At 33.7% G+C, this 27,722-nt stretch overlaps 1 protein-coding gene across 3 annotated transcripts in view; it reads left to right on the top strand.

Moving 5' to 3' along the window:
- The window catches only part of LOC109087122 (platelet-derived growth factor D-like), a 28,472-nt gene extending 5,013 nt beyond the window's left edge, over positions 1–23,459 (top strand). Inside the window, exons 2-7 of one of the 3 annotated variants that reach the window (XM_042771574.1) lie at positions 4,972–5,176; positions 7,287–7,464; positions 13,332–13,385; positions 13,619–13,814; positions 16,862–17,076; positions 22,878–23,459. In XM_042771574.1, the coding sequence (XP_042627508.1) occupies positions 4,972–5,176; positions 7,287–7,464; positions 13,332–13,385; positions 13,619–13,814; positions 16,862–17,076; positions 22,878–23,006 (977 nt within the window). In that variant the 3' untranslated portion in view covers positions 23,007–23,459. Of the gene's footprint in view, positions 1–4,965; positions 5,177–7,286; positions 7,465–13,331; positions 13,386–13,618; positions 13,815–16,861; positions 17,077–22,877 lie in introns of all 3 variants that reach the window. The other 2 variants (XM_042771573.1, XM_042771575.1) reach the window with 2 other exon arrangements.
- Positions 23,460–27,722: the final 4,263 nt, after the last annotated feature.

Raw genomic sequence — 27,722 nt, 5'->3', positions numbered from 1 at the left:
AATAATTTCCGAACACAAAAGCCTTTTCAGTTCTTATTGGTTTCAGTTAACTATAACAACCCTGATTTTTTAAAGAAGTGAAATTCCTATATTTTTTTTTGCAAAATATTTATTTAAATCTTAAAACCCATCAAACTAACCATTAAAAATATATATTTAAACAGTTTAATTGACTGGAAATGGAGACATGGCGGCAGATACAGGAGTCTGTTAATCCTTCACAATAAATTCTGATGGAACATCTGGTTGCTATGGATACAAGAACAAACGTTCCAATAGAATGTTAGTGCAGTAATAAACTGAGAGGAGTGTGCTGATATAATGTGGGGCTCTAGACGTCCAGGAATAGATTCTGCTTTGGGTTCCAACTGTGTAACAGTTTCAGCATGATCTCTCACTCAAGCACAGAACAGCACGCGAGGTGAGAGAAACTACAAATAGATGGACACACACACACACACACATACACACACGTCCTCAGGGTGGGAGTCTGAGTGTGTCGTGTCTTGATGCTTCTGTAAGTTCAGCTGAAACTGTCTGACAGCAGGGTCCCACACACATACACACACACACACACTCATGAGTCATAAAGCTTTATGCTTGTGTTTGACCTCTGACCTCTAGCTGTCAACAGAAACACATGCTTTCTGAACTCCTGTCCTAGAAAATTGTCTTCAGATGGATTTATCTGTTGAGAAGTGTGACCCTGGACCACAAAACCAGTCTTAAGTGTCAATTTTTCAGAATTTTGATGTATACAAGATCTAAAAAGCTGAATAAATAAGCTTTCCATTGATGAAAGGTTTGTTATGATAGGACAATATTTGGTCGAGATACAACTATTTGAAAATCTGGAATCTGAGGGTGCAAAAAAATCAAAATATATAAATATATAAAAAAAAATCACCTTTAAAGTTGTCCAAATTAAGTTCTTAGCAATGCATATTACTGATCAAAAATGAAGTTTTGATATATTTACAGTAGAAAATTTACAAAATATCTTCATGGAACATGATCTTTACTTAATATCCTAATGATTTTTGCCATAAAAGAAAATCAATAATTTTGACCCATGCAATGTATTTTTGGCTATTGCTACAAATATACCCCAGAGACTTAAGACTGCTTTTGTGCTCCAGGGTCACATATGTCATATTTCACCCCAATGCATAGGTTACTGTTTAGTTCTTGTAACTAGTTCTTGGAATGTTTTCCACCATCATGAGATTATATCTGATACTTGTGGAAGAGTTTCTCTTGTTTTTCCTACAGCCACTGATGGTCGCTATCATAGTATTGTTTGAATTTGTTATTTTTATGTAAGTATGTTAGTGTGGTATCATCTATTTCTGATAAACTTGACCCTAAAAGGCACATTAAAACACAATGAACAGTGTCCAAGTAGGCAGTTCTTGGCCAGAATAACCTTCATTGTGGGACACACACACACACACACACACACACACCCACCCACCCACCAGAGTCAGCCATTATTCAGGATCTTGCACATGAATGCAAGTCTAGATGTGTTTTATTTTTTTCTTCAGTGGAAGATGGAGAAATATGTCTGTAAAACACTTCAACACTGTTACATTCAAAAATGTTCGTTTTGATGTTGTAAAGTTTTGTTGTTTTTTTTTTTTATTATTTTTTTATTTATTCTTACTGCTATGAAAGACTTAATCATCACAGACCAAATTCTTTTCAATGATTCTAAAGCACACAGTTGGTAACCCCATAATGCATTGCAACAAGCTCAGTAAAAGCCATTCATACAGGATGGCAGAGAGCGTTATTTTAGTAATATTTGTACATTATTAGAGTTTTATTAATATTTTGAATTAGCTTTTTTTATTAATTTTTTATACTAATTAGTTACATTTAACCTAATTAATATATAATTAATATAATATATTTCCATTTTATTTTTAGTTCAGTTTTAGTTTTATTTCCAGTTAGAATTTTTAGTGCTACAATTTAAGCTTATTTCAGTAAGTTGCCAATGCAGCAGTTTTAACTTTCATTTAATTTAAGTTTTTCATTGAATATGTATTCAAACTGAAAATGTTTTTGGATAGTTTTTAGTCATCAGTAATAACACTGGGCAGACAAAAGCTGGAGATATTATAATATATACTTGTAATTCACTTAATACAAGAACTAAATGAATAAAATGAATTACAATGAACCACTAATGAACCATATTACCCATTTAAATATACTTGTAATTGACTTAATACGAGAACTTAATGATAAGCCACTTTGAATTGAAAATGTGCCATATTACTTTATGTACTTGTAATTGACTTTATACCACACCTTTATGATAAAATTAGTTAAACTGAATTAAAAAATGTGCCATATTACTTTAAACATTTACATTTACATTTACATTTATGCATTTAGCAGACGCTTTTATCCAAAGCGACTTACACTGCATTCAGGCTATACATATTTTACCAGCATGTGTGTTCCCTGGGAATCGAACCCACAACCTTTTGCGCTGCTAACGCAATGCTCTACCACTGAGCCACAGGAACACAAAACATACTTGTAGTTCACCTAATTTCAGAATTTATTGATATAACAAATTAAATCGTTACAAATTGACCATATTACCTAATTAAATATACTTGTAATACACTTAAAAACAGAACGTGATGATAAAACATTAAATCAAAGTAAAAATGTACCATATTACCTAATTAAACATACTTGTAGTTCACCTAATTTCAGAATTTATTGATATAACACATTAAATCAAGTTACAAATTGACCATATTACCTAATTAAATATACTTGTAATGCACTTAAAAACAGAACGTGATAATAAAACACATTAAATGAAATTTAAAATGTATCATATTACCTAATTAAACATACTTGTAGTTCACCTAATTTCAGAATTTATTGATATAACACATTAAATCAAGTTACAAATTGACCATATTACCTAATTAAATATACTTGTAATGCACTTAAAAACAGAACGTGATGATAAAACACATTAAATGAAATAAAAAATGTATCATATTACCTAATTAAACATACTTGTAGTTCACCTAATTTCAGAATTTATTGATTTAACAAATTAAATCAAGTTACAAATTGACCATATTACCTAATTAAATATACTTGTAATGCACTTAAAAACAGAACGTGATGATAAAACACATTAAATGAAATTTAAAATGTATCATATTACCTAATTAAACATACTTGTAGTTCACCTAATTTCAGAATTTATTGATTTAACAAATTAAATAAATTTACAAATTGACCATATTACCTAATTAATTATACTTGTAATGCACTTAAAAACAGAACGTGATGATAAACACATAAATTGAAATTAAAAATGTATCATATTACCTAATTAACATACTTGTAGTCCACCTAATTTCAGAATTTATTGATATCACACATTAAAATCAAGTTACAAATTGACCATATTACCTAATTAAATATACTTGTAATGCACTTAAAAACAGAACTGATAAAAAACACATTAAATGAAATTAAAAATGTATCATATTACCTAATTAAACATACTTGTAGTTCACCTAATTTCAGAATTTATTGATATAACACATTAAATCAAGTTACAAATTGACCATATTACCTAATTAATTATACTTGTAATGCACTTAAAAACAGAACGTGATGATAAAACACTTTAAATCAAATAAAAAATGTACCATATTACCTAAATAAATGTACTGGTAGTTCAATTAAATTGAGCATATTACCGAATTAATGTGTGCTGTGTATTTTTAATACTTACTAGATTATTGTTAATTGCTTTTGTGATTATTGTGATGCATTCTAAATCAGTTACTCATGAGGTTCTGTTTCTAGTGAGGTTTTGACTTAGAAGTGTGTACTGTAGGCAGTAGACAGTACGTTTAGAAACATAACCTACTTTCTTCTGTCCTGATGCCTGTCATGAGCGTTAAATCTGATGTTTTTAGCTCTTCACAATAACAGACGACAGCTCATCCTTTAACACGACAAACTTTAAGAGCTTTTGGAACTGTGTGTGATGAGTTTGTATGTACAGTAAGTGTGTATTCGCTCTCAGAAAGTTGAAGCAAATTGGTGTTAAAGAAGTACGGTGTGTGTGAGATTGTGTAAATGAGGCTGTTAAACTCAAAGCTGCTAGACTGTCAGTATCACACTTATAGAAGTGACATAAGCAAGTAGTGTGTGCGTGTGTGTGTGTGTGTGTGTGTGTGTGTGTAAGCTAGAATGGCCTTATTTCTGTTTAAGTTCATTTAAAAGCTCATTGGTCAGCAGGTTGTCATGGTGATGGATAGTGGCCCTGTTCCTGCAGTATAGACATAATCACAAGTGTTTGCTGCATGCATGGATCAGTAATCAGTGTGTGTGTGTGAATGCTGTGGTGGTCCTGAGTCAAGGAGCTTTTGGAAATGAAAACATCATCATGGATGCATCATTTTGACAGCGGTTCGGTATCATTGTGTTATCTTTAGTTTAGTGTATTTTGATTTGTGTTTTTTTTTTTTTTTATTTTGATGAGATGTGATGTTTGGTCTGATTTAAAGATTCATGAACTGTCACTTTAAATGATCTTTGTTTTCCTGTTGCATAACATCTGCTATTTTTTAATATTTTACTTTTGTGGGCTAAAAGCATGCCTGTCTTTTTCTGTAGACCTGTCGCCATTTACTTCTCTTGTGTTACTCATGTTTGTGTGTGTTTGTGTTCTGTCAGAGATTCTGTGGTCCATTTCAGTGAACTCGGTTCAGGTATTAGTAGGTATTTTAGTTTGCTTCCTCAAGAGAATTAGAAGTTAATTGGTCTGTTTTCCTGAATTTACCGAACTGAACTGGGACGAACTGAAATGAAACGCATCCTAAACTTTATGTGTTGTATCTGTGTATATCTGTGTGTGTTTGTTTGTCTCCGAGAGTAAACACACTAACCTGTCCAAGTTGTGGCCAGTAACAGACAGCAATCGCCTCACAGACTTGTACCGGAAGGAAGAGGTCATAATGGTCAACGGCGGAGGTCACGTCCAGAGCCCGCGCTTCCCCAGCTCTTACCCCCGCAACCTGCTGTTGTCATGGAAACTGCTCTCGCCACCACACACGCGCATCCTGCTGGAATTCGATGCTCAGTTTGGACTGGAGGAGGCGGAGAATGGAGTCTGCAGGTGAGGGCGGAGCTTCGGATGGATGAGTTCATGACTAATGAATTAGATTTTTTTTTTTAAGTGGAGAATGGAGTTTTCGATTGAGGGCGGAGCTTCAGAATGAATGAGTATGTGAATAAAGATTTCAATCTTTTTAAAGTGGAGGAAGAGACTGGAGTCTGTAGGTGAGGGCGGAGCTTCGGATGCATGAGTTTATGAATAATGAATTAGATCTATTTAAGACTTTTATTGGAGAAGGGGAATGGAGTCTGCAGGTGGGGGCGGAGCTTCGGATGATGGATGAGTTCATGACTAATGAATTAGATTTTTTTTTTTAAGTGGGGGAATGGAGTTTTCGATTGAGGGCGGAGCTTCAGAATGAATGAGTATGTGAATAAAGATTTCAATCTTTTTAAAGTGGAGGAAGAGACTGGAGTCTGTAGGTGAGGGCGGAGCTTCGGATGCATGAGTTTATGAATAATGAATTAGATCTATTTAAGACTTTTATTGGAGAAGGGGAATGGAGTCTGCAGGTGGGGGCGGAGCTTCGGGTTGCATGAGTTTATGAATAATGAATTAGATCTATTTAAGACTTTTATTGGAGAAGGGGAATGGAGTCTGCAGGTGGGGGCGGAGCTTCGGGTTGCATGAGTTTATGAATAATGAATTAGATCGATTTAAGACTTTTAAGTGGAGGTGGAGAATGGAGTCTGTAGGTGAGGGCGGAGCTTCAAATGCATGAGTTTATGAAAAAATGAATTAGATCGATTAAAGAGTTTTAGTGGAGAAGGGGAATGGAGTCTGCAGGTAAGAGCGGAGCTTCGGGTTGCATGAGTTTATGAAAAAATGAATTAGATCGATTAAAGAGTTTTAAGTAGAGGCGGAGAATGGAGTTTTCAGGTGAAAGTGGAGCTTCACAATCATTGAATACATAAATAAAGAATTAGATCTTTTTAAGACTTAAGTGTAGGTGGAGAATGGAGTCTGACGGTGAGGGCGGAGCTTTGGAATGGAAGAGTTCATGAATAATGAAATAGATCGGTTTAAACTGTTGAGAAAGTGTCATTTTGACTCTTTGGGATGGTCTATATAGAAAATATTTATCAGTTTAACAAGCATACGCCCTTAACAAAGCTATAAATATGATTCATTCATATGTATGTTGATCCAGGAGCTCCAGGCACATGTCCTAAAATGTTAAATCATGTTGTAACACGTGGTAGAGAATAACAGGTTTGGTTCACAGATTCCTGTGGTTCTCATTATTATGCATTTCTGGGCTAGAAATAAAGGCCTGAAGAGTTAAAACATGATATGAATATTTAATGAGCAGTAAGCCAATCAGAGCGAGGATCTGACCGCAGCTTGTGTGGAGTGACTCTCGGGTTACGGGTTTGTCCTTGAGGTTAGAGGCTTTACTGTGAATCTGATACTTTATAAAGACCCTCGAGACATTGGGACTAAAAATAAAGCAGGAAAAAAAACGATGAGAGATGAGGTGAATTTAGAGGATGAGAAAGAGACATGAAGTGAAACGAGGACAGCAAATAAACAATGTATTATATACATTTCTGTGAAAAAACTAATAATTTATGTGATATACAGTAGATAAAAGCATGATGTCACCTCACATTACCAACTACTGCATTTGCTGTTTATGTTTATGTATCTTATAATAAATTAAAGTGGGTCTTTTTTGTTATAAAGCTGAAATAAAACAAAATAAATATTAGATGAAGAACTTTAATTAGAGTAAATTAGTTTGTTGCCAGTGCAACATTTCTAAGTTCAAGTAGATGTAATAAAATTACTAAAACTGAAATATAAACAAATAAAATCTAAATAGAAAAATAATAAAACTTACAAAAGCACACAACACAATTACTAAAACAAACTAAAATTGACACTGAACTTAAAATCTAAAAATGACAGCTAATTAAAAATATAAATAAGTACTATAATAGCTGATACATAATACTAAAATATTCAATTGTGATAGAGAAATCACTTCAGATATTATAATCGTATTAATTTGATATATTTGAGGAACAGAATCAAAGCATCTGCAGATCAGGTGTAAATGCTTTACCTGTGCAGGTGATGTACTGATGTGTGTGTGTGTGTGTTGCAGGTATGATTATGTGGAAGTTGAGGATATTTCTGAAACCAGCACCATCATCTGGGGCCGCTGGTGTGGTCAGAGAGCTCCGTCACGGATCACATCCAAAACAAATCTCATCAAAATCACCTTTAAATCGGACGATTACTTCGTAGCAAAACCAGGATTCAAAATCTGCTATTCACTGCTGGTGAGTTTCACTGCTGGTTGGATTACAGCATAATTAACCTCCTATATGAAACATTTGCATAAACATTTCACATTAAACTGTGTATTTTTGTTAAATCACATGTTTGGGATGAGTACAGTTTTATTTTTGAAAGAAATGAATACTTTTACTCAGCAAGGACACATTAAATTGATCAAAAGCTAAAGTAAAGACGTTTATAATTTCACAAAAGATTTCTATTTCAAATAAATGCTGTTCTTTTGAACTTTCTATTCATCAAAGTATCCTGAAAATTAAAATGCATCACAGTTTCCACAAAAATATTGTGCAGCACAACTGTTTTCATCATTGATAATAATCAGAAATGTTTCTTGAGCAGCAAATCAGCATATTAGAATGATTTCTGAAGATCATGTGACACTGAAGACTGGAGTAATGATGCTGAAAATACAGCTGTTCATCACTGAAATAAATTACATTTTATTATATATTCACATAGAAAACACTTATTTGAAATTTAAAAAATATTTTACAATATTACTCTTTTTACTGTATTTTTTTTTTAAACAAAGAAACTCAACCTTAATGGGCAGAAGAGTAAAAAATCTTACCATAATATAAAATATTACACACACACAAATCATGTAAAATTAATAGTTAGTCTAGAACAAGAACTATTCGTTTCATATCAGGTTTATTTACTGTAGCTTTTGTGCACACGCTAAAAAGCGGATGCTGTCGGATGGTGGAACGAAAGCAGATGGTGTGAGAAATATTTATTGGGACTAAAGCCATCCTGCTTTACGACTGCCTCATGGCTTTTTTCTCCACACAGGCCAAAATGGCAATAATTGGCTGCTAGCTGTCAGCATAAATATGCATGTTTTCTCTGTGTGTAAATCTGTAAATTTGTACATTTCCATGTTGGGAAACAGAATGAAGACAGACTCCTGCACTGGACATGAATGTGATGAAACTTCATATTAAGCATTTATTTTTTTACTGGGTCTTGTGCAAAACTCGCTGGCGCAATGCTAAGGAGCTGTGGATGGTTGCCAGGGTGTTGCTAAGCGGTTGCTAGGGTGTTCCGTGTGGTTACTAAGTGGCGTCTTCAATTTCAGCTTCTTACCTGAAATGCTTTTTTACCTTAGATGAACTCACAAAAGTTTGGCTTAATTAAGACATTTGTTTCTGAGGCAGAAGAAGACAGACTAAGAGAGAAAAGAGGTGTGAGCGACAGTACAAGAAAGTGAGAGTGACTGAAGTGAGTGTTCGGTGTGAACGTGTGAGTGTGTTACTGCAGTAAAAACACTGATGTAATGAGGAAAGATCCACCCAGTTTAGTTCCGTCTTTATCACATGTACGTGGAAAAACTCTATAATGAGAAATGACAGCTAACAACATGTTTTGACTTTGTTCTTGTTAAAATCAGTGTAAGATTCTCCAGAATCACAAAGAATCATTAAAGGAATAGTTGAGCCAAAAAAGAAAATTTGCTGAAAATGTACCATCCAAGATGATGAGTTTGTTTCTTCATCAGATTTGGAGAAATGTAGCATTGCATCAGTGTCTCATCAATGGATGCTCTGCAGTGAATGGGTGCCGTCAGAATGAGAGTCCAAACAGTTGATAAAAACATCACAATAATCCACAAGTGATCCACATGACTCCAGTCTATCAGTTCACATCTGGAGAAGACAAAAGCTGAAACAAATCTATCAAGGTGTTTTAACTTCAAACTGGTGTTTTCAGCTAAAATATGAGTCCATAATCCATAATAACGCTTCCTCCATTGGTCTGGTCTGAATCAGGAGAGAAATCTGCACAGATCAAGCACCGTTTACAAGCCAAAGCGGCTCTAAACAAATATCTGGGTTAGGGCTGCACGATTATGATAAATATCATAAATGTCGATTGTTGCCTTTAAAATTGTAATTGCGATTATTAATTACGATTATCACAATTGAAGCTTTGAATAGCTTTATACCATTGTTTGAAGCAAATGCATGGCACATTTTTATATGAAAATAAACAAGCTGAAAACACTCTTCCTGAAAGAGTTTTCTATAGCATTAAAGGTGCACTAACCTCGCCCATATTTTGGTGGCGGAGTCTTCTATGCCCGCAGCATATTCAAGCAAAAGCCAACACAGAATAGTTGTGTGAAAAAGCAAAATCAGCATCACTGCGTCTGATTCCCTTGAATTCTCTCCACCGCTGGAAACCTGCCTCTTGCCTGATCGCAACCCTTCATTTTAATGTTTTGTTCCTCCGAAATCTTCTCTCTATAGTCGATCTGCTAATATCCGTCCTGTGCACTCGCTCTCTTCTCCCTATCATCACTAGACACGCCCCTTACTGCTGATTGGCTGCGAGTGTGTTTTGGGACTCGGTCCGACACTGTGGTCAAAAGCGGTTTTCAAAAATGGCTTCGTGCACCTTTAAGTCTCATATGTCAAGTATACATTGGTTTGGTTTCTTGAAATAAATAAAAAATGCATAGTATTATAATGTTATATTAAATCTAAAATAAAAACAATGGGGAAAAAACTCTTAAGATAATATGTAGAAAGAAAAAACACAACTTAAGCACAGAATGAAGTGGACTTTTTTGTATTTTTTTTGTGTAGTTGTGCCTCTGAACTATTATGTTATTTGCATTCGTAATTGTAATCATGATTATAAATTCGATTAATTGTGCAGCCCCAATGTGTGTGGATTTTGATGTGAGAGGCAACAGGAGATGGACTTTATTACTGGAGGAAGCGTTATTATGAATTATGGACTCATATTTTAGTTAAAACGTCTTAATGCTGGATTTATTTCAGCTTTTGTCTTCTCCAGATGTGAACTGATGGACTGGAGTGCTGTGGATTATTGTGATGTTTTTATCAACTGTTTGGGACTCTCATTCTGACGGCACCCCATTCACTGCAGAGCATCCATTGATGAGACACTGATGCAATGCTACATTTCTCCAAACCTGATGAAGAAACAAACTCATTCTAATCTAGGATGGTCTGAGGGTGAGCACATTTTTAGAAAATGTAAATTTTTTTGAGATGACGATTCTTTTAAGGCCATTGGTGTCAGTTAATGGCACAAACAGATGTGGAGAGTTGCTCTACAGGAACATGATGAGTTTGTTTGTTTCATAGACCTTCTTTAAGCATTGTTTCATGTGCTTGTAAAATACGGTTCAGTTTCCAACAGTGATGTTTGTTTAGCTTTACTTTTGGGATTAATGGATGTTTGAAGATCATAATTGTGCCTTTTTGTTCAAGGTCTTTAATTATAATGAGATAACTTTCCTTGAATGTTTTTAGGATTCGCATCTTTGATGTTCTTTGTCGTGAACTAATGATGCATGACGAGATGTAGTTTAGATGTTTATTTGTGTTCTGCCGAAGGCATTTTTAAGCCATGAAATGAATTCAATATATTCGAGTTCTTTGGAGAAAATCCATGTCACAATTCCCAAATCAACTTCAACAGATTTCATTCTGCTGTTTTAAAGTGTTATTTAACTTTTATGTAAACTAAAGTTAATCTAATTTCATAACTGAATATGCAGGGGGAAATTATGCTGAATTTTTATTTGGTTCATGGAATTTCATGCTGTTTATTGAAGGTAAATTATTACTAACATTTAAATTATTACCATAAATGTCATATATTTAGCATTATAAATCAAAAGTTTTGTGGTTGGTAACTGATATATTAAGTCTCTTACCAAGGCTGCATTTATTTGATTAAAAATAACAGTATAAACCATAATATTGTGAAATATGATTGCAATTTAAAATAACTTTTTTCTATTTGAATATATTTTAAAATGTAATTTATTCTTGTGATGCTCTAAAATTGTGCATTCATTCTGAATAACAGCCTTTTCATGCATTTCTTTGCTATAATATTATTTTTCTCCGCCCAAACGTAATTTCAGAGGTAGAGCAAGTTATTGCATTTTGATTTTTTTTTTTCAAAACAGCATGCACTTATGAATCCCGCACAATGAGTCCAGGAACATATTTAGAAAGTAAACAGAGTCACATGGTTGAACCCTGCAGCTGCTGGACTTCAGGTTCAGGGGTGGCAGTTTGTTCGGTCTGATCCGTCATGTGTAATTCCCTGAATCTGCGGTATTCCTGACATTTCCACATTCCCGCTCTGCTCCGGACGTCTCTGTAGGACACGAGCAGAAGGTCTCGCTCTCTCTGTGTGTGTGTGTGTGTGTGTGTGTGTGTGTGTGTGTGTGTGTGAGACATCAGAGGCTGTAGAGACGTTATCTCTGATGGGAAACATCATCATAACAGATCGACCGTGACCTCTGACCTCCTTCTATTGTTTGCATTGCCGCAGGAGCAGATTTATGTAATGAGAGTAGCAGCACAGGGAAGTGTATTGTCATAGCATATGGAGGTTGCAAAGTAAACTGCAGAGAAAAACAGAGTCATGTCAGACTTTTGCACTTAGAAAATTTTCTCAAATTTCTGTTTTGTTTTAGTTTTTATTTAATGGTCTTATTTTTATTTCATTTTTATTTATCGAAGTTTCTTTTAGTCTCAGAATTTTAGTTAAAGGTGTCTTTCTTAATACTTGTAGTTTTAATTTTGGGAGCTATACAGTACTTTTTTCATTTTGTTTCATTTTTTAACTACAGGATTTTTTTAAAGTAGGTTTTAGATTTTGATTATATTTGTGTTATTTTATGTCTGCTTTTAAAATGTGTCTGTGTTCACAGAATATAGAAATTTAAAAGGGTTATGAACTGTTTTTTATTATTATTTTTTTTTTTTATCTTATACAAATATGTTTCAATATTCAACATCAATGCTTGTAGTTTTTCATTTTAGTTTCAACCACAGTTTTTTTGTGTGTTTTAATTTTGCATTATTTAATTTCAGCTTTCAAATTTGTTTTTAAAATGTGTGTTCACTGCATATGGATGTTTTCAAGTGACTTCTATTTATTTTTAGTTCGTTTCAGCAACAACTTTACTTTACTTTAGGGATTTTTATGGACATTTTAAATTTAATTTTTAGTTTCTTTTTTAGTCTCTCAATGTTATAATACTTGCAGTTTTAGTATGGACAACTGTGCTTATGATATTGTTTTCAGCCATAGGTTTTATTGTATAGTTTTTTATTTCTTAAAGTAACCTGCAGGGGGAAAATCGTCATTTTCATAATTTAGTAAATATTAGTTTTATTCATGTTTTATCATGTTTTTTGTTATAAAAAAGTTAATAAATAAAGGTATCTACCTCAATAGCTATTTCATTTTCGTTTTTCAACCAGTGTTTATAGGTTAGTTTTAATTTTTTTTTTTTTTTTTAAATTATCTTGCATATTTACAAAAATGTTTTTATACCAATGATATATACAGTATATACAATATACAATAACAAACACTGTACTGAACACTAGGGCTGCACGATTAATCGCATGCATTTGTCATGCGTGTCTCATCAGTAAAGCCGGTTCCGTGATTAGCGGTAAATATCCGTCACCTGTTTTCAAATGCCCGGGAGTTCATACACAGAGCCGTAGTTTACTGACAAGCTACGCAATATCGTGTTCATAATCGAATGCGATTAATCTCAATTATGAACAGAATATTGCGTAGCTTGTCAGTGAAGTACGGCTCTGTGTATTAACTGCCGCTCCCGTTTGAAAACAGGTGACAGACATTTACCGTGACAGACAAATGCATGCGATTAATCGTGCAGCCCTACTGAACACACTGTTTATATTCTGTCCATCTCTCTCTCTTCATTATTACTATGTAACAGTGGACTTGAATTGATGGTCTTGTTGGTCCTGATATTGAAAATTTCTGTGGAAAATTAATGAAGTTAAGTTTGAAATCTGTGTCTGTTTTTTAGGACAGCACACCTCTCGCGTCTCTGACCAACTGGGAAGCAGTTACAGTGATGTCAGTGAGTATTACACAGTTCTAGAATGATTAAACATTGGCTTGTTAATTGGTTTTTGGTGGTAAATAATGTCGTAATAATAAAAGTATTATGTGATTTTTTCTTTGGTTATTATATGGTGGTGTTTATGTTTAGCAGAATGTTCACGTTGCTCTGTCACAAACAGTGATAAAGAGAGGTAATGGTGCAGGACAGTGTGATTATACAGCCTGCGTCTTACGTCTGTGTCCCTGTAGGATTTGAGAGAGGTTTCTGGGACGGACACACCACTGTCTGCGAGCGCGCTGGACAACGACATCGCCAGCGTCAGCACGGTGGAGGAGTTACTGAGACACATGAACCCCTTCACCTGGCAGGAAGACCTGGAGCAGCTCTACACACACACACAATACTACAGACCACGAACTTTCCACACCGACCGCAAACACAAGCGTGAGTGTCTCTCTCTCTCTCACACACACACACACACACACACACACACTACTACAGACCACGAACTTTCCACACCGACCGCGCAAAACACAAGCGTGACGTTGTCTCTCTCTCTCTCTCTCTCTCACACACACACACACACACACACACACACTACAGACCACGAACTTTCCACACCGACCGCAAACACAAGCGTGAGTGTCTCTCTCTCTCTCTCTCTCTCTCTCTCTCTCTCTCTCTCTCTCTCTCCACACACACACACCACACACACACACACACACACAACACTACTACAGAACAACAACTTTCCACACCGACCCCAAACACGAGACACAAGCATCTCTCTCTCTCACACACACTCACTCACACGCGCACACACACTGGGGAAGTCGTGGCCTAATGTTTAGAGAGTTTGACTCCTAACCCTAAGGTTGTGGTATGAGCAAAGCACCGAACCCCCAACTGCTCCCCGGGTCGTGGAGCATAAATGGCTGTCACTGCTCCGGGTGTGTGTTCACAGTGTTTTTTTTTCCACCTCTGACGCTTTCTATTGATATGTGTGGGTTAAATGCAGAGCACGGAATTCTGAGTATGGGTCACCATACTTGGCTGAATGTCACGTCATTTTTCACTTTTTCACTTTTTTTTTAACTTTTTACTTTTCACTTTCACTTTCACACTCACACACACACTTCAGGAACACACACACACACACACACACCACACACACACACACACACACACACACACACACACACACACACACACACACACACACACACTACTACAGACACACTACTACAGACCACAAACTTTCCACACCAACCGTAAACACAAGCGTGAGTGTCTCTCTCTCTCTCACGCACACACACACACACACACACACACACACACACTACTACAGACCACAAACTTTCCACACTGACCGCAAACACAAGCGTGAGTGTCTCTCTCTCTCTCTCTCTCTCTCTCTCTCTCTCTCTCTCTCTCTCTCTCACACACACACACACACACTCACACACACACACACACACACTACTACAGACCACAAACTTTCCACACCAACCGCAAACACAAGCATCTCTCTCTCTCTCACACACACTCACTCACACGCGCACACACACTGGGGAAGTCGTGGCCTAATGTTTAGAGAGTTTGACTCCTAACCCTAAGGTTGTGGTTTGAGCAAAGCACCGAACCCCCAACTGCTCCCCGGGCGCCGCAGCATAAATGGCTGTCACTGCTCCGGGTGTGTGTTCACAGTGTGTGTGTGTGTTCACTGCTGTGCGTGTGCACTTTGGATGGGTTAAATGCAGAGCACGAATTCTGAGTATGGGTCACCATACTTGGCTGAATGTCACGTCATTTTCACTTTTTCACTTTTTTTTAACTTTTACTTTCACTTTCACTTTCACACTCACACACACACACTCAGACACACACACACACACACACACACACACACACACACACACACACACACACACATACACATACACATACACACACACATACACACACACACACACACACTACTACAGACCACGAACTTTCCACACCAACCGTAAACACAAGCGTGAGTTTCTCTCTCTCTCTCACACACACACACACACACACACACACGTTCAGTTTGTAAAATTATCTCGATTTCATTTCAATGAGCTTGATTTTAAATTGAATTGGCTACCACTCACGATTTGGAATTTGAATGACAGGAAATATTTTTGAATACAAAATATACTAAATAAATAAAGCACAATGATTTGTTTCCTTGATGTACATCAGCTTAACCATTTTAGTTAGTTGATTTATTATTATTATTATTATTATTATTATTATTATTATTATATATATTTTTTTTTTGTAATTGACTTTTCCATATAGCAGCAAAAAATATAAAAAACACATTGTCAGGTAACTTCATACATCTAATATCAAATATATTTGAATATACTGATTTTGAATGAAGTAAAAAGAAGTATTCTTCCATGATTGTTCATAAATTAAAGGTAATTTATTTTATATACTGCATTATTAATTAATTTATTAATTAATTAATTTAAATTAAGTATTCTTCCATCATGGTTCATACATTAAAGTTCATTTATCAAATACAGAAATTAGTTATTTATTGATGTATTTATTTGTTTGGATTAAATTAAAGGATTAGTGAAGTTTCATAGTCATCGTCATAGTCATAGTCTAGAAATTAGATTTATTAAATAAAATAAATGAATTACTTATTTATTTACCTATTATTATTTTTAGAATATTTATAGAAGTATTCCACCATTAAAGGAAGTCATAGTTCATAAATGTAACTTTTATTTCTGTTATTTAATAAATGTATTTATTTGGAGTAAATTAGATGATTCTGGCAAATTACTTTTTTTATTAATATTTTATTTTTTTTTTTTTTAATATATGTATCTTTTTATTTTTATTTCTATGTATTTTTCTGTATATTTTTTATTATACATATAAATATACATATGGTATTACTATAAAATACGATAAATTTTCTTGAATTCATTTTCAATTCTGCTGCCTTAAATTCATATTTTAATAACTATCTTCTATTTGCATCCTATTCGGGAATTGAGTTTTGAAGGCATTTACAACTCAGTTCTGCGTGACACACACACAGACAGACAGCGCAGAGACAGGCCACGTTAAGCATTCACTATGTTTTTATGAAGCAGACGCAGGTGATTTCCTCCCGTCTCTTCATTTATACCTCCCTTCCTCTCTGTCCATCCACAACAGATTGTGATTATGTGAGTCATAAGTGAGAAAAAACATCCAAAACAACACACTGGAATGTTGTTCACTGAGCACAAACACACACACTGACCTTGCGGCCCTGACAGAGTTGAAACATTGTAGGTTTTAAGTGACTTTGCTAAGAGGAAAGCATGTTTGTTAGGGTTTATGTCTGCTTGTTTTCACTAGCATCAGGATGTAGTTTCAGGTTTACTATGGTTTAACAGTCTCTGGGTTTTTAGTTATGTAGTAAATCTGTCCATCTCGCTCTCTTTCCCTCTCAGTTGATCTCGACCGTCTCTATGACGATGTGAAGCAGTACAGCTGCACTCCGCGCAATTTCTCGGTGAATCTCCGCGAGGAGCTGAAGATGACCAACGCCGTGTTTTTCCCACGATGCCTTCTGGTGCAGCGCTGCGGGGGAAACTGCGCCTGCGGCACCGACAACTGGAACTCCTGCAGCTGCGGCTCCGGAAAAACCGTCACGAAACTACACGAGGTATCCCACAATGCACTTTGATAAATGACTGTTTCCAAACAGGTTTCCAAACACTCCCTCTGTCTACCATTGGTTGGTCAGACAGATGTCCCGCCCCCACACTCACACCATTGGTTGAGTCCAGTGGTTGATGAAATACACAAATCAATTACTTTGGAAATGGCGTTTTTTTTTTTTTAGTAAAGTGTGTTTTTCCCACTTAAAATTATAATATTTTTTTTATATTTTATATATGTATTTATACACACAACCGGTCAAAATTTGGGATCAGAATGATTTTTAATGTTTTTTTTTTTTGAATTTGTTTCTTCTGTTCATGAAGGCTTTTTTTTTATTGATAATAATTGCAGGAAAATGTATTATTGTTGTGTATTATTATTATGATGCATAATATTTTTTTTTTTTTTTATTAATTATAAAATTATTTATATCTGTGATGCAAAGCTGAATTCTCATCATCATTACTCCAGTCTTCAGTGTCACATGATCTTCAGAACTCATTCTAATATGCTGATTTATTATCAGTGTTGAAACTGTTGTGCTGCTTAATATTTTTTTGGAACCCGTGATACTGAAAAAAAGTATCGCAGTTTCCCAAAAAAATATTTGGCCGCACAACTGTTGCCATCATTGATAATTCTATGATTTCTGAAGGATCATGTGACACTTTATACTGGAGTAATGGCTGATGGAAATTCAGCTTTGCATCACAGAAATAAATTATATTTTAAAGTATAGATAATAAAATATAAACCATTATTTTATATTGTAATACCATTTTGCAAGATTACTGTTTTTTTCTCTGTATTTTTGATCAAATAAATGCAGCCTTGATGAGCAGAAGAAACTCCTTTTTTTTTTCAGTATTTTTGATCAAATAAATGTAGCCCTTGTTGATCATAAGAAACTTCTTTACACACACACACACACACACATATTATATTATATATATATATATATATATATATATATATATCTTATACATAACTTTTTAGTTTTTGTAAATATTTTAGTTAGAGTTTAGTTATGTTGTAATTTTGGTTTTGCCTTTTTAAAAATGTATCTGTAGTTTTTATTTATTTTTATTCATTAGGTTTAGTTTATTTAAACCAAATGAAAATGAGAAATTAAATAATTGCTGAAATTTTCATTTTAATATTTAATATTTAGTTTAATAAATAATTTTTAATATTATTCCAGTTAAAATGTATTTCCAGTAATAGATTTTGTAGATATAGATAGATGTGTTATTTTATGGATGGACAAAATGTATAAAATATGGTTTTAATTTACAGTATACAATACTAAATTCAGAATTAATAACTTCAGTGGCGATAAACCACTTCTTGGCTTGTTTTGAGTCACTCTAAACAGATGACTGAATCGATTCAATGAGCTGTTGATTCGAGAATCACCGCAGTCGCTTCAGACTGACCTGAATGAATCATTTAGTGAAAAATTGTGAACCGATTCACTGAAAAGAATCAGCTTATTCATGAATTAGATGTTGCTCTTGTGTCTCAAAGCAGGTGGTGATGTTTTTTGTTGTTTTTTTATCGACGCAAGAGTGAGTGTTTCACCATGAAATGTTTAAGTTTTGAGCATTTGTGTGTGTGTGTGTGTGTGTGTGTACTGGTGTGCTATAGACATGACACAGCATCTTATGTAGACATGAAATGTTGAATTCTGTGTGTGTGTGTGTGTGTGTGTTTGTCATAAGTGGCGTGTGTGTTTCCTGTGGAGTCTGCCGAATGTGTGTTTCTCTCTCTGCTTATCAGCTCCAAACACACACTGAATATTGTGTCCTGAAACTGCAGCGTATCTCTCCATCCATTCGCTTTCCATTATCCTATAGCTCACACACACTTTATTTTTCCTTGTCTCCGTCTGTTTGTACTTGTTTCTCCATCTGCTGCTGTTTTCCTCTGATCAGTTGTGACCAATGTGACATATGTTGTTCTGTGTGAGATTATCAGCAAATGACACATGAGATCCATTGAGACACACACACACAGACAGACAGACAGACACACACACACACACACACACACACACACACACAGACACACACACACACACACAGACAGACAGGCAGAGACAGACAGACACACCACACACACACACACACACACACACACACAGACAGACAGACAGACAGACACACACAACACACACACACACACACACACACACACACCACACACACACACGTGCACACACACAGACAGAGACAGACACACACACACACACACAGACACACAGACACACACACACACACACACACACGTGCACACAGACAGACAGACACACACACACACACACACACATACACACAGTCCACACAGACATCCACACACACACACACACACACACACACACACACACACACACACAGAGACAGTAGTGTTTCATCTGAACTGATGGCAGCAGAAAAAAAAAGAGAAAGTAGTGTTTGATATGGTATTGTTTCATCTGAACTGATGACAGCAGTAAAGTGTGCTGTCCACACCACACATGCTCTGAAACGATAAAACACACACACACACCCTCAGATTTAATTAGAAATGGTTTCTGAATCATAAGAAATAGCATTTCTTTGTGTAGGACAATATAGAGATATAGGTTTTATATATATTTTGTTTTAAACTTGGCCTTTCAATTTAGTTGCATTTTCTTTAGTTTTATGTGTACCCCCCCCCCTCCCCACCAGTGTTTACTATGTTCAGTATAGGTTTTTGTTAATTAATGTTTTTTATTAATTAATGGTTTCGGACTGCCAAAGTTGATAATAATATAATATAATATGATATAAGAAGTATATATAACTAATATAATTTAAATGTTTAACATGGTTACATTTTAAACATTTGAAGTTTTTTTTAATTACAATATTTTAAATTATTACGTCATGCTAACTAACTCTTGTTAAATGTTACTGAAATATTATTTTTTAAAACTAGAAATTATTATTTTTAATAATTATTATTACCAATTTTAATAACTATTGTTACTAATATTATTACTACTACTAATAGTTATTTTATTTATTTGTGCTGCAAATAATTTATTCCACAAAATAATGTTGAATTAAATTTCCCGTTGTTATTTTTATTTTTTTTTACAGTGACTGACATATGTTTGAAAATTATTGCTTTTAAATTCATTTATAATTATTTTATAGATTTTTTGTTTGACTTATAATTTTATATTTAATAAATTTGCGTTTGAATGCATATTTTGTACAATTTTTTTTTTTATGCATATTTTGTAAAAAAAAAAAAAAATTATTAATATAATGTTTATATAAATAATATATTTTATTACCAACAAAATTCTGATCATATGAAAACAGGTGCACACTCAGATTAGTCCTTAATTTAAACAAAACAAAAAACAAACAAAAAAAAAAAATACATTGTATGGGTCAAAATTATTGATTTTTCTTTTATGCCAAAAATCATCAGGATATTAAGTAAAGATCATGTTCCATGAAGATATTTTGTAAATTTTGTACTGTAAATATATCTAAACCTAATTTTTGATTAGTAATATGCATTGCTAAGAACTTCATTTGGACAGATTTAAGGCACTTTTCTCAATATTTTGATTTTTTTGCACCCTCAGATTTTCAAATAGTTGTATCTCGGCCAAATACTGTCCTATCATAACAAACCATACATCAATGGAAAGATTATTTATTCAGCTTTCAGATGATGTATAAATCTCAATTTCAAAAAATTGACCCCTGTGACTGGTTTTGTGGTCCAGGGTCACATATAAGATAAAATTATATAAGATATGTAAGTCTCTCAAATGTCTTTAAAAGATTTATAACGTAGATTAGTGAGTTCTTATCTCAGAGCAGTGCCTCGTCAGAGTTGTGTGTTCGTGACTCACTCAGCACTGTGTGTTTGTTGTCGTCTGACTCCAGCGAGAACAATGCAATATATAGAGTCTGACCTCAGTTTATTGTGTTTTTATTATTTCGTGCTGGTCACACGACTCATAACTCATGTATGAGAAAACATAACTTCATGTGCCGTAGATTTAGTAGCAGTGCAGGAACGTTGGAAGTCAAAATAAAATGTTGAATTTGTTGAATAATATCTGCTGAACTTCATAATATATTAACACCATTAACTGAAGACTCACAAACTTAGTCAGATTTCAGCCTGAACCAATCTAGTGTTAATAATCAGAGTGAAGCCTCATGGGATGTCTGAGGCATTCTGGGAGATGTAGTTGCTTATACATACCTGACATCAGCATGAGTGATTGACAGCTGTCACAGAGCTGTCATTGTGCTGCTGTCCTGGAGAATAACAGACTGTTACCCACGGCAACATCTGCTAAATGTGATTGGCTGTGCTGTCAGTGCTGACTTATGTGAGACAGACACACACACACACACACACACACACACACACACACACACAACATAAGACACAACTAGAGGTCAAAGACTTATCTTGATAAGGAATAAACATTGTAACAAACTCTTAGTCATTCTTATGGAATGTTCCGGGTTTAATTCTATAAACAGCACATGATACATAATATCCTTTAACACAGAAAATCATTTCGACTTGCTCTTCAGTTTTTTATTTTTAGAGCGACAGTGCAGTTAAAATACTTGGAAAACATTGTGTATTTTAATGTTTGCTGTTACTTTTGTTTACTATATAAAATGATTTTTTTTTTTTAAATTGCCCATTGAACCCAGAGCCTTACTTTTAAGTTCCATTGTGTTTTTTATTTTTATTCTTTTTTTTTATTTCATGATCACTTACTTTATTTCTGTATTTTTTTCTCTATATTTTATTTATTAATTTAATTTAGTTATAAATATTTTTCTTAATGAACATGCTTGGTTGTTATAGGTAGAGAAAAATTAACTGAATTTATTTTAGTCATCAAGAACATATTTTGCAGAATCTATTTTATTTTTAAGTTTAGTTGTTAAAGAAAATTTGCTTTTTTACATTTAGTTGTTACAGCTAAAGAACAAAATTTGCTGAATTAATTTTTTTTGCATTTAGTTGTTATAGCTAAAGAATAAAATTGAGTTTGATTTTTACATTTAGTTGTTAAAGAACCAACTTTGTGCTGGATTTATTTGATTAAGTTTAATTGTTAAAGAACAAAATTTACTGAATTAATTTTTTACATCTAGTTGTTATAGTTAAAGAACAACATTAACTGAATTTATTAGATTTTTTACATTGTTATTAAAGAACAAAATTAGTTGAATGTAAATGTATTTTTAAGTTTAGATAAAATATGCTGAATTAGATTTTTACATTGTTGTTAAAGAACAATTTTTTTTTTTTTTTTTACATTTAAAGAACATAACTTGCTGAATTTATTAGATTTTTCTATGTTTAGTTAAAGAAACAAAAATTGCTGAGTTTATTTCATTTTCGTTTCATTGCTATAGTTTTTTTTTGTGTAATTGTTAAATATCTATTTTTTTCCTGAATTTATTTGTTTACATTTATGTAAAAAAAAGGCTAACTTTATTTGACTCTTACATTTAGTTGTGATAGTTAAAAGCATATTTTACATTTAAAGAACAAAATTTGCTGAATTTATTTCATTTTCGTTTCATTGCTATAGGTTTTTTAAATTTTTGTGTAATTGTTAAATAACTATTTTTTTCCTGAATTTATTTGTTTACATTTATGTAAAAAAAAAAAAAAAAGGCTAACTTTATTTGACTCTTACATTTAGTTGTTATAGTAAAAGCATAATTTACTGAATTTCTCTTTTAATATTGCATAAATATATATGTGTGTTGTCAGGTGCTGAAGTTTTCTCCAGGTCCGAATTTCTACAGGAAGAAAACACGTGCTCACTGGGTTCTGGAGGAGATTTACCTGCAGCATCATGAGAGATGTGACTGTGTGTGTCAGTCGAGACCACCGCGATGAACACACACACACACACACACACACACACACACACACACACACACACTGTACTCCATTCAGACATACATCTTCAGGTCATACTTCCACCTAAACAAAAACACAAGACACACACACTCGTCTTCAGTTGGGAGCCTCTCTGACATGTACAGTAGCTTCTCTGTTTCTGTTTTATTTTTATGGTTTTGATGTTATTGTGTCCAGTAAAGTCACGTGGAACTCACCAGTGGAATGTAACTGAATATTAATGAGGCTTTTGCTCTCTGAGACCAATTAGAAGTCAGAGCTCCCTGAGGGGGCGGATCCTTCACCGATCTGATCCAATCCAGTGTTATTTATTAAAAGAACTGTCTTTGTCTTTTTATATCTGTGATCATGCTGTTGTATGTGGCTTTTGTTTTCATATTCTCTTTCTTGTCTGAGCATATTTCTATGAATGAATCTCATAATATGTTCATTTCATGTGGCTTTTGTTTTCATATTCTCTTTTTTGTGTGAGAAGTTTAAATCAGATTTAAAAAAGCCTACTTTTAGGTCTGATATTTTTTTTGTTTGCATCAATTATGACAAATAAACTCATTTAACCACTATTTTAGCCTGTTTCCACCTTGAAGATATGATTCTGTAAGTTATAATTTTGACTCATATGAAAATTTCTCAATGGATTAGCATGTCATATGTGAAATTTTCTCATGATTGAGTTACTGTTGTAAACATGACTTTTCTCAAGTCATTATTATGAGAGAAAGTTCATTACATAAAATTACATGAAAAGTTATTTTTATGAGAAATGTTTATTTTATTTTTTTGCAGGAAATTAAGGCATTATTACGTAAATTTCTCTCAAATCATTATGAAAATTATTTTAATATTGTCCAGAAACAGGGTCATTACATACATTTTCTCAAGTCGTTATTATGAGAAAGTTTAGAATTTTAATGAGAAACTAAGTCATTATATGAATTTTTTTCCAGTCATTATACTTTTTTTTCTTTTTTTTTTTACTAGAAACCAAGTAATTACTATATAGTTTTACATTTTTCTCAAGTCATTATTATGAGAAAGTTTAATTTTTTTTTACAAGAAACTAAGTCATTATTATACATTTTTGAATTTTTACGAGAAAGTTTGTCATAATTTAAAATCATAAGAAATTTTGGGTCATTACATGAAGTTTCTCAAGTCATTATTATGAGTTTTGAATTTTTACGAGAATCAGTCATTGCATTACATTTTCTCAAGTCATTATTACGAGAAATTTTGACATTTTTACAGGAAACTGTCATGTGATTTCTCTCAAGTCACTATTATGAGAAATAATAGTCATTACATAAGCCAAGTCATTACATAAATTTTGCATTATGAGAAAAGTTTTTATTATTATGATTATCTATTTTTTACTCAACTGAGACAGAAACATTACTGAATTTGTGTTTTTCGTTCTCAGTGGTGGCCCTTTTTTGATTCTCATTTCTCTATTTTTACTCAGAAAAGTAGTTCCATTATTATTTAAATCAGCACAATGGCAGTGAATAAATATTACCATTTTTTTATATAAGTACCTTATTTTATTTTTTACAGTATTTTTTCTTCTGGGAGCTTTGTTTTTTTTTTTTTTTTTTTTTTTTTTAATAGACCTAAAAAATGACAAATTTTCTTCCATCAAAATATTTTATTATTTTTTTAAATATGGGCTGGACATGTTCTTGTCAGATTTCATGATTAAACAAATGAAAACAAAAGGGACCACACATACACACACACACTCTTCAGCTCCAGGACTTGTAGATGAAAGTGGTCTGCTGATGTTTCATCAGCCAACAAAAGCACTTCATAACACACGTTTCCACTCATATAATTATCTCACATATTTATTCAGATGAAATGATGTTCTCCGTCTTCTCTGTCGGTTCAGTGTGATCCGTGATGATGTTCTCCAGCAGTGCACCCCCGGACTCTCCTTCATCTCGCTGTAAATCCGCAGGTTTTCCTCTGTTCCCTGATCAGAGTTTAATTTAGCGGCGGCGCACTCTGCTGTACAGGAGCGCCGCAGGGACGGATGCTGACTGTGTGGATTTAGACTTTAATTGCAAGGCTTTAAAACTTTGACACGCAAAATGAAACCAATGATTCTTTCTCCTCTGTGGAGAAGAGAGAGTTTCTCGTGCCACTGAGCCAACGCGCATGTCTGAACCCTGACAGCACACATACATCACGTCTATTTTACAGTGTTTGCTCATCTGTAATACATCTATACCACGTTTCAGATGTCAAATAGACATTTAGAAGATGCCTTTAAGATGTTTATGATTTAGGAAATGCATGTAAAACTGACATCTGAGAGACGTTTATACACAGCAGAGGCTTTCCAGATGAAGCGATCTTTAACAGACGTACGTGTGCTATCTGAGAAGTCTGTCAGCTCCACCGTTTTCAACATGTATCGTGTCACAAAAGCACCAAAATAAATAAACTTTGTCACGTTTGTCTGAGGTTTGTTGGTCTTTTTTTAAATAGAATATTTATGCTATAATTTAAGCTTCTTTATCTTCCGTTCTTCCCTTTCTTTGAGGTTCACAAACGTCACTAATGCATTCATTTACGAGTGAATGGCACCAGAAAGTCGTAAGTATGAGTGATAAATTTGGTATTCTCTACTTTTATTATTAATAATGTTATTCTCTGTTGTAATTTTCATAACCCATTGGCAGGTGTTTTTGCTTTATTAAAACATTAATTATACAACAAATTTGATGCACTGCTCTAAAAGTGATGGTTAAACTTTTACAAATGTTAAAGTTTGCTTAAGTATATATTTCTTCTTGAAATTTGGTCAAATGTTCACTACATTTGAATTTATTCGGCAAATGCATTTCATTTTCCTATTATTTGCTGAACCTCAAGCGAGCATAAAAACTTTTTTGCCAATGGATTTTTCTTCCTCTCTTTTTTAGAAATTTGGCATTTCCATCACTTACATGCACATAAATACAGGGTGATGGAAACATAACACATGAAATAAATGATTTAAAAAAAAAAAATTCCAATAAACTAAGTTGCATGTACAAAATACAAGTATTTAAAATTATATAACAATTCAGTTTACTACACTTCATATAAATTGAATAAAAATTCAGCAGAAACATCTGATGCACAGTCTGTCGTCATTTTGTAGCTTAAAAAAAAAAAAAAAAAACTATATCGCCATCTTGCACCATTTTGTTGTTTGTTATTTTTTAATGTCTATATCATTTTTAAGTTTTCAGTTTTATTTTAGTACTTCAACTTTAAATGAAAGTGAAAAAAAAAAGTTTAATGTTTTTATGTTTTATTTCAGTTAATGTTTATTACATATCTTAAGTAATGCTTTTAAGTTTTTAGTTTTAGTAAATGATAATGACCCTGCACCTGATGTCATGATTATGACTCTCCAACTTGTAAAAATTATGCAAAATCAGTAATGAAGGAGTTTTAGACATTTTAGTGTGGAAGAATTAACCCTTTGGGGTCGATGTAGGCGCTTTCACAAAAATACAAGTTTTATTCACAGGGTTATTATAGTCAACTAATACTAAAACCATAAATATTTTCCATGAAAATATATATTTTTTTACATTTCTGCCAGTTGTCAAAGCAACATTTATCTTGTTTTTATCAGTTTAAGTTGACTAAAACTACTAAAACTGAAATGAAATTAAGAAAAAAAAGATCGACATTACCTGAAATAAAAAAAAAATGAAATCATAAAATATAAAAATTCACAATATTAATAAAGACTATAATAAGCTGTGTGATACTACAACAATCTCCTCTACACTTTCCCCATAGACTTCCATTATAATTTTTCATTACTGTAAACAGATTCTTTACAAACTGATAGGAGTAAATTATTTTCACTGGTAATAAACAGCATCTGATATGCTGATGTACTGAACTTTAAGGAATTCATGAGAACAAAGTTGTGCATGTGCTAATGAGTATAAAAGCAACAAATAAGAAATATTCTCACAGCTTTTTTATCATTACGGTTTGAGAGGAATCACACTAATATTTTCACATGAACGAGTGAGCGGTTCAAGGTGTGGTCGCTGCAGACAGATGGAGAAAATGAGGTCAGGTGTGGGTGGATGTGAAAGTCAGGTGACCTCTGACCTCTGTGGGGGGGGATCTGTCACATCACGGCTGCACGCTGCCACTCACACACACATTAAACTTTCATCTGAGACTCTACAGTTCAGCATTTCAGCCAGAATTCCCTGTGAAACTGAGCTTTTCAGCCGTTTACATCATTGTGTGTGTGTGTGAGATTTCATCAGCGTTGCATCAACGTTAATAAAAGGAGGGATCGAGCGATAAAATGCTGAGAGGGGTGATGAAACACACATCAGGCCCCATGAGACATACATTAAACACACACACACCTAACAATCTGACACACATTTCTGCTGAAGAATTCATTACAGTCATCATGAAACAGCGTTTTACTTCTGTACTGTGACACATTTCCAGGATGCAAGATATGCAATGTACTGTACAAAACTGTATTTTCCCCACAATGCACTGCGAACCTGGAATAATAAGTTATTTTTTACATCATCTTGACTCATTATTTGATCGGACTGCCAATAGTTCAGAGATTAAAATTTAAAATGCATGTATTAAAAATGTAAAATAATCTTCTTTTTTTCTGAGATCAAAACTATAACATGCACATAATGA

This window comes from Cyprinus carpio, chromosome A15 (assembly GCF_018340385.1).
Source record: "Cyprinus carpio isolate SPL01 chromosome A15, ASM1834038v1, whole genome shotgun sequence".
Taxonomy (NCBI): Eukaryota; Metazoa; Chordata; class Actinopteri; order Cypriniformes; family Cyprinidae; genus Cyprinus; species Cyprinus carpio.
The sequence above is the reverse complement of the archived record's forward strand: the minus strand, read 5'-3'. Positions and strand labels throughout refer to the sequence as shown.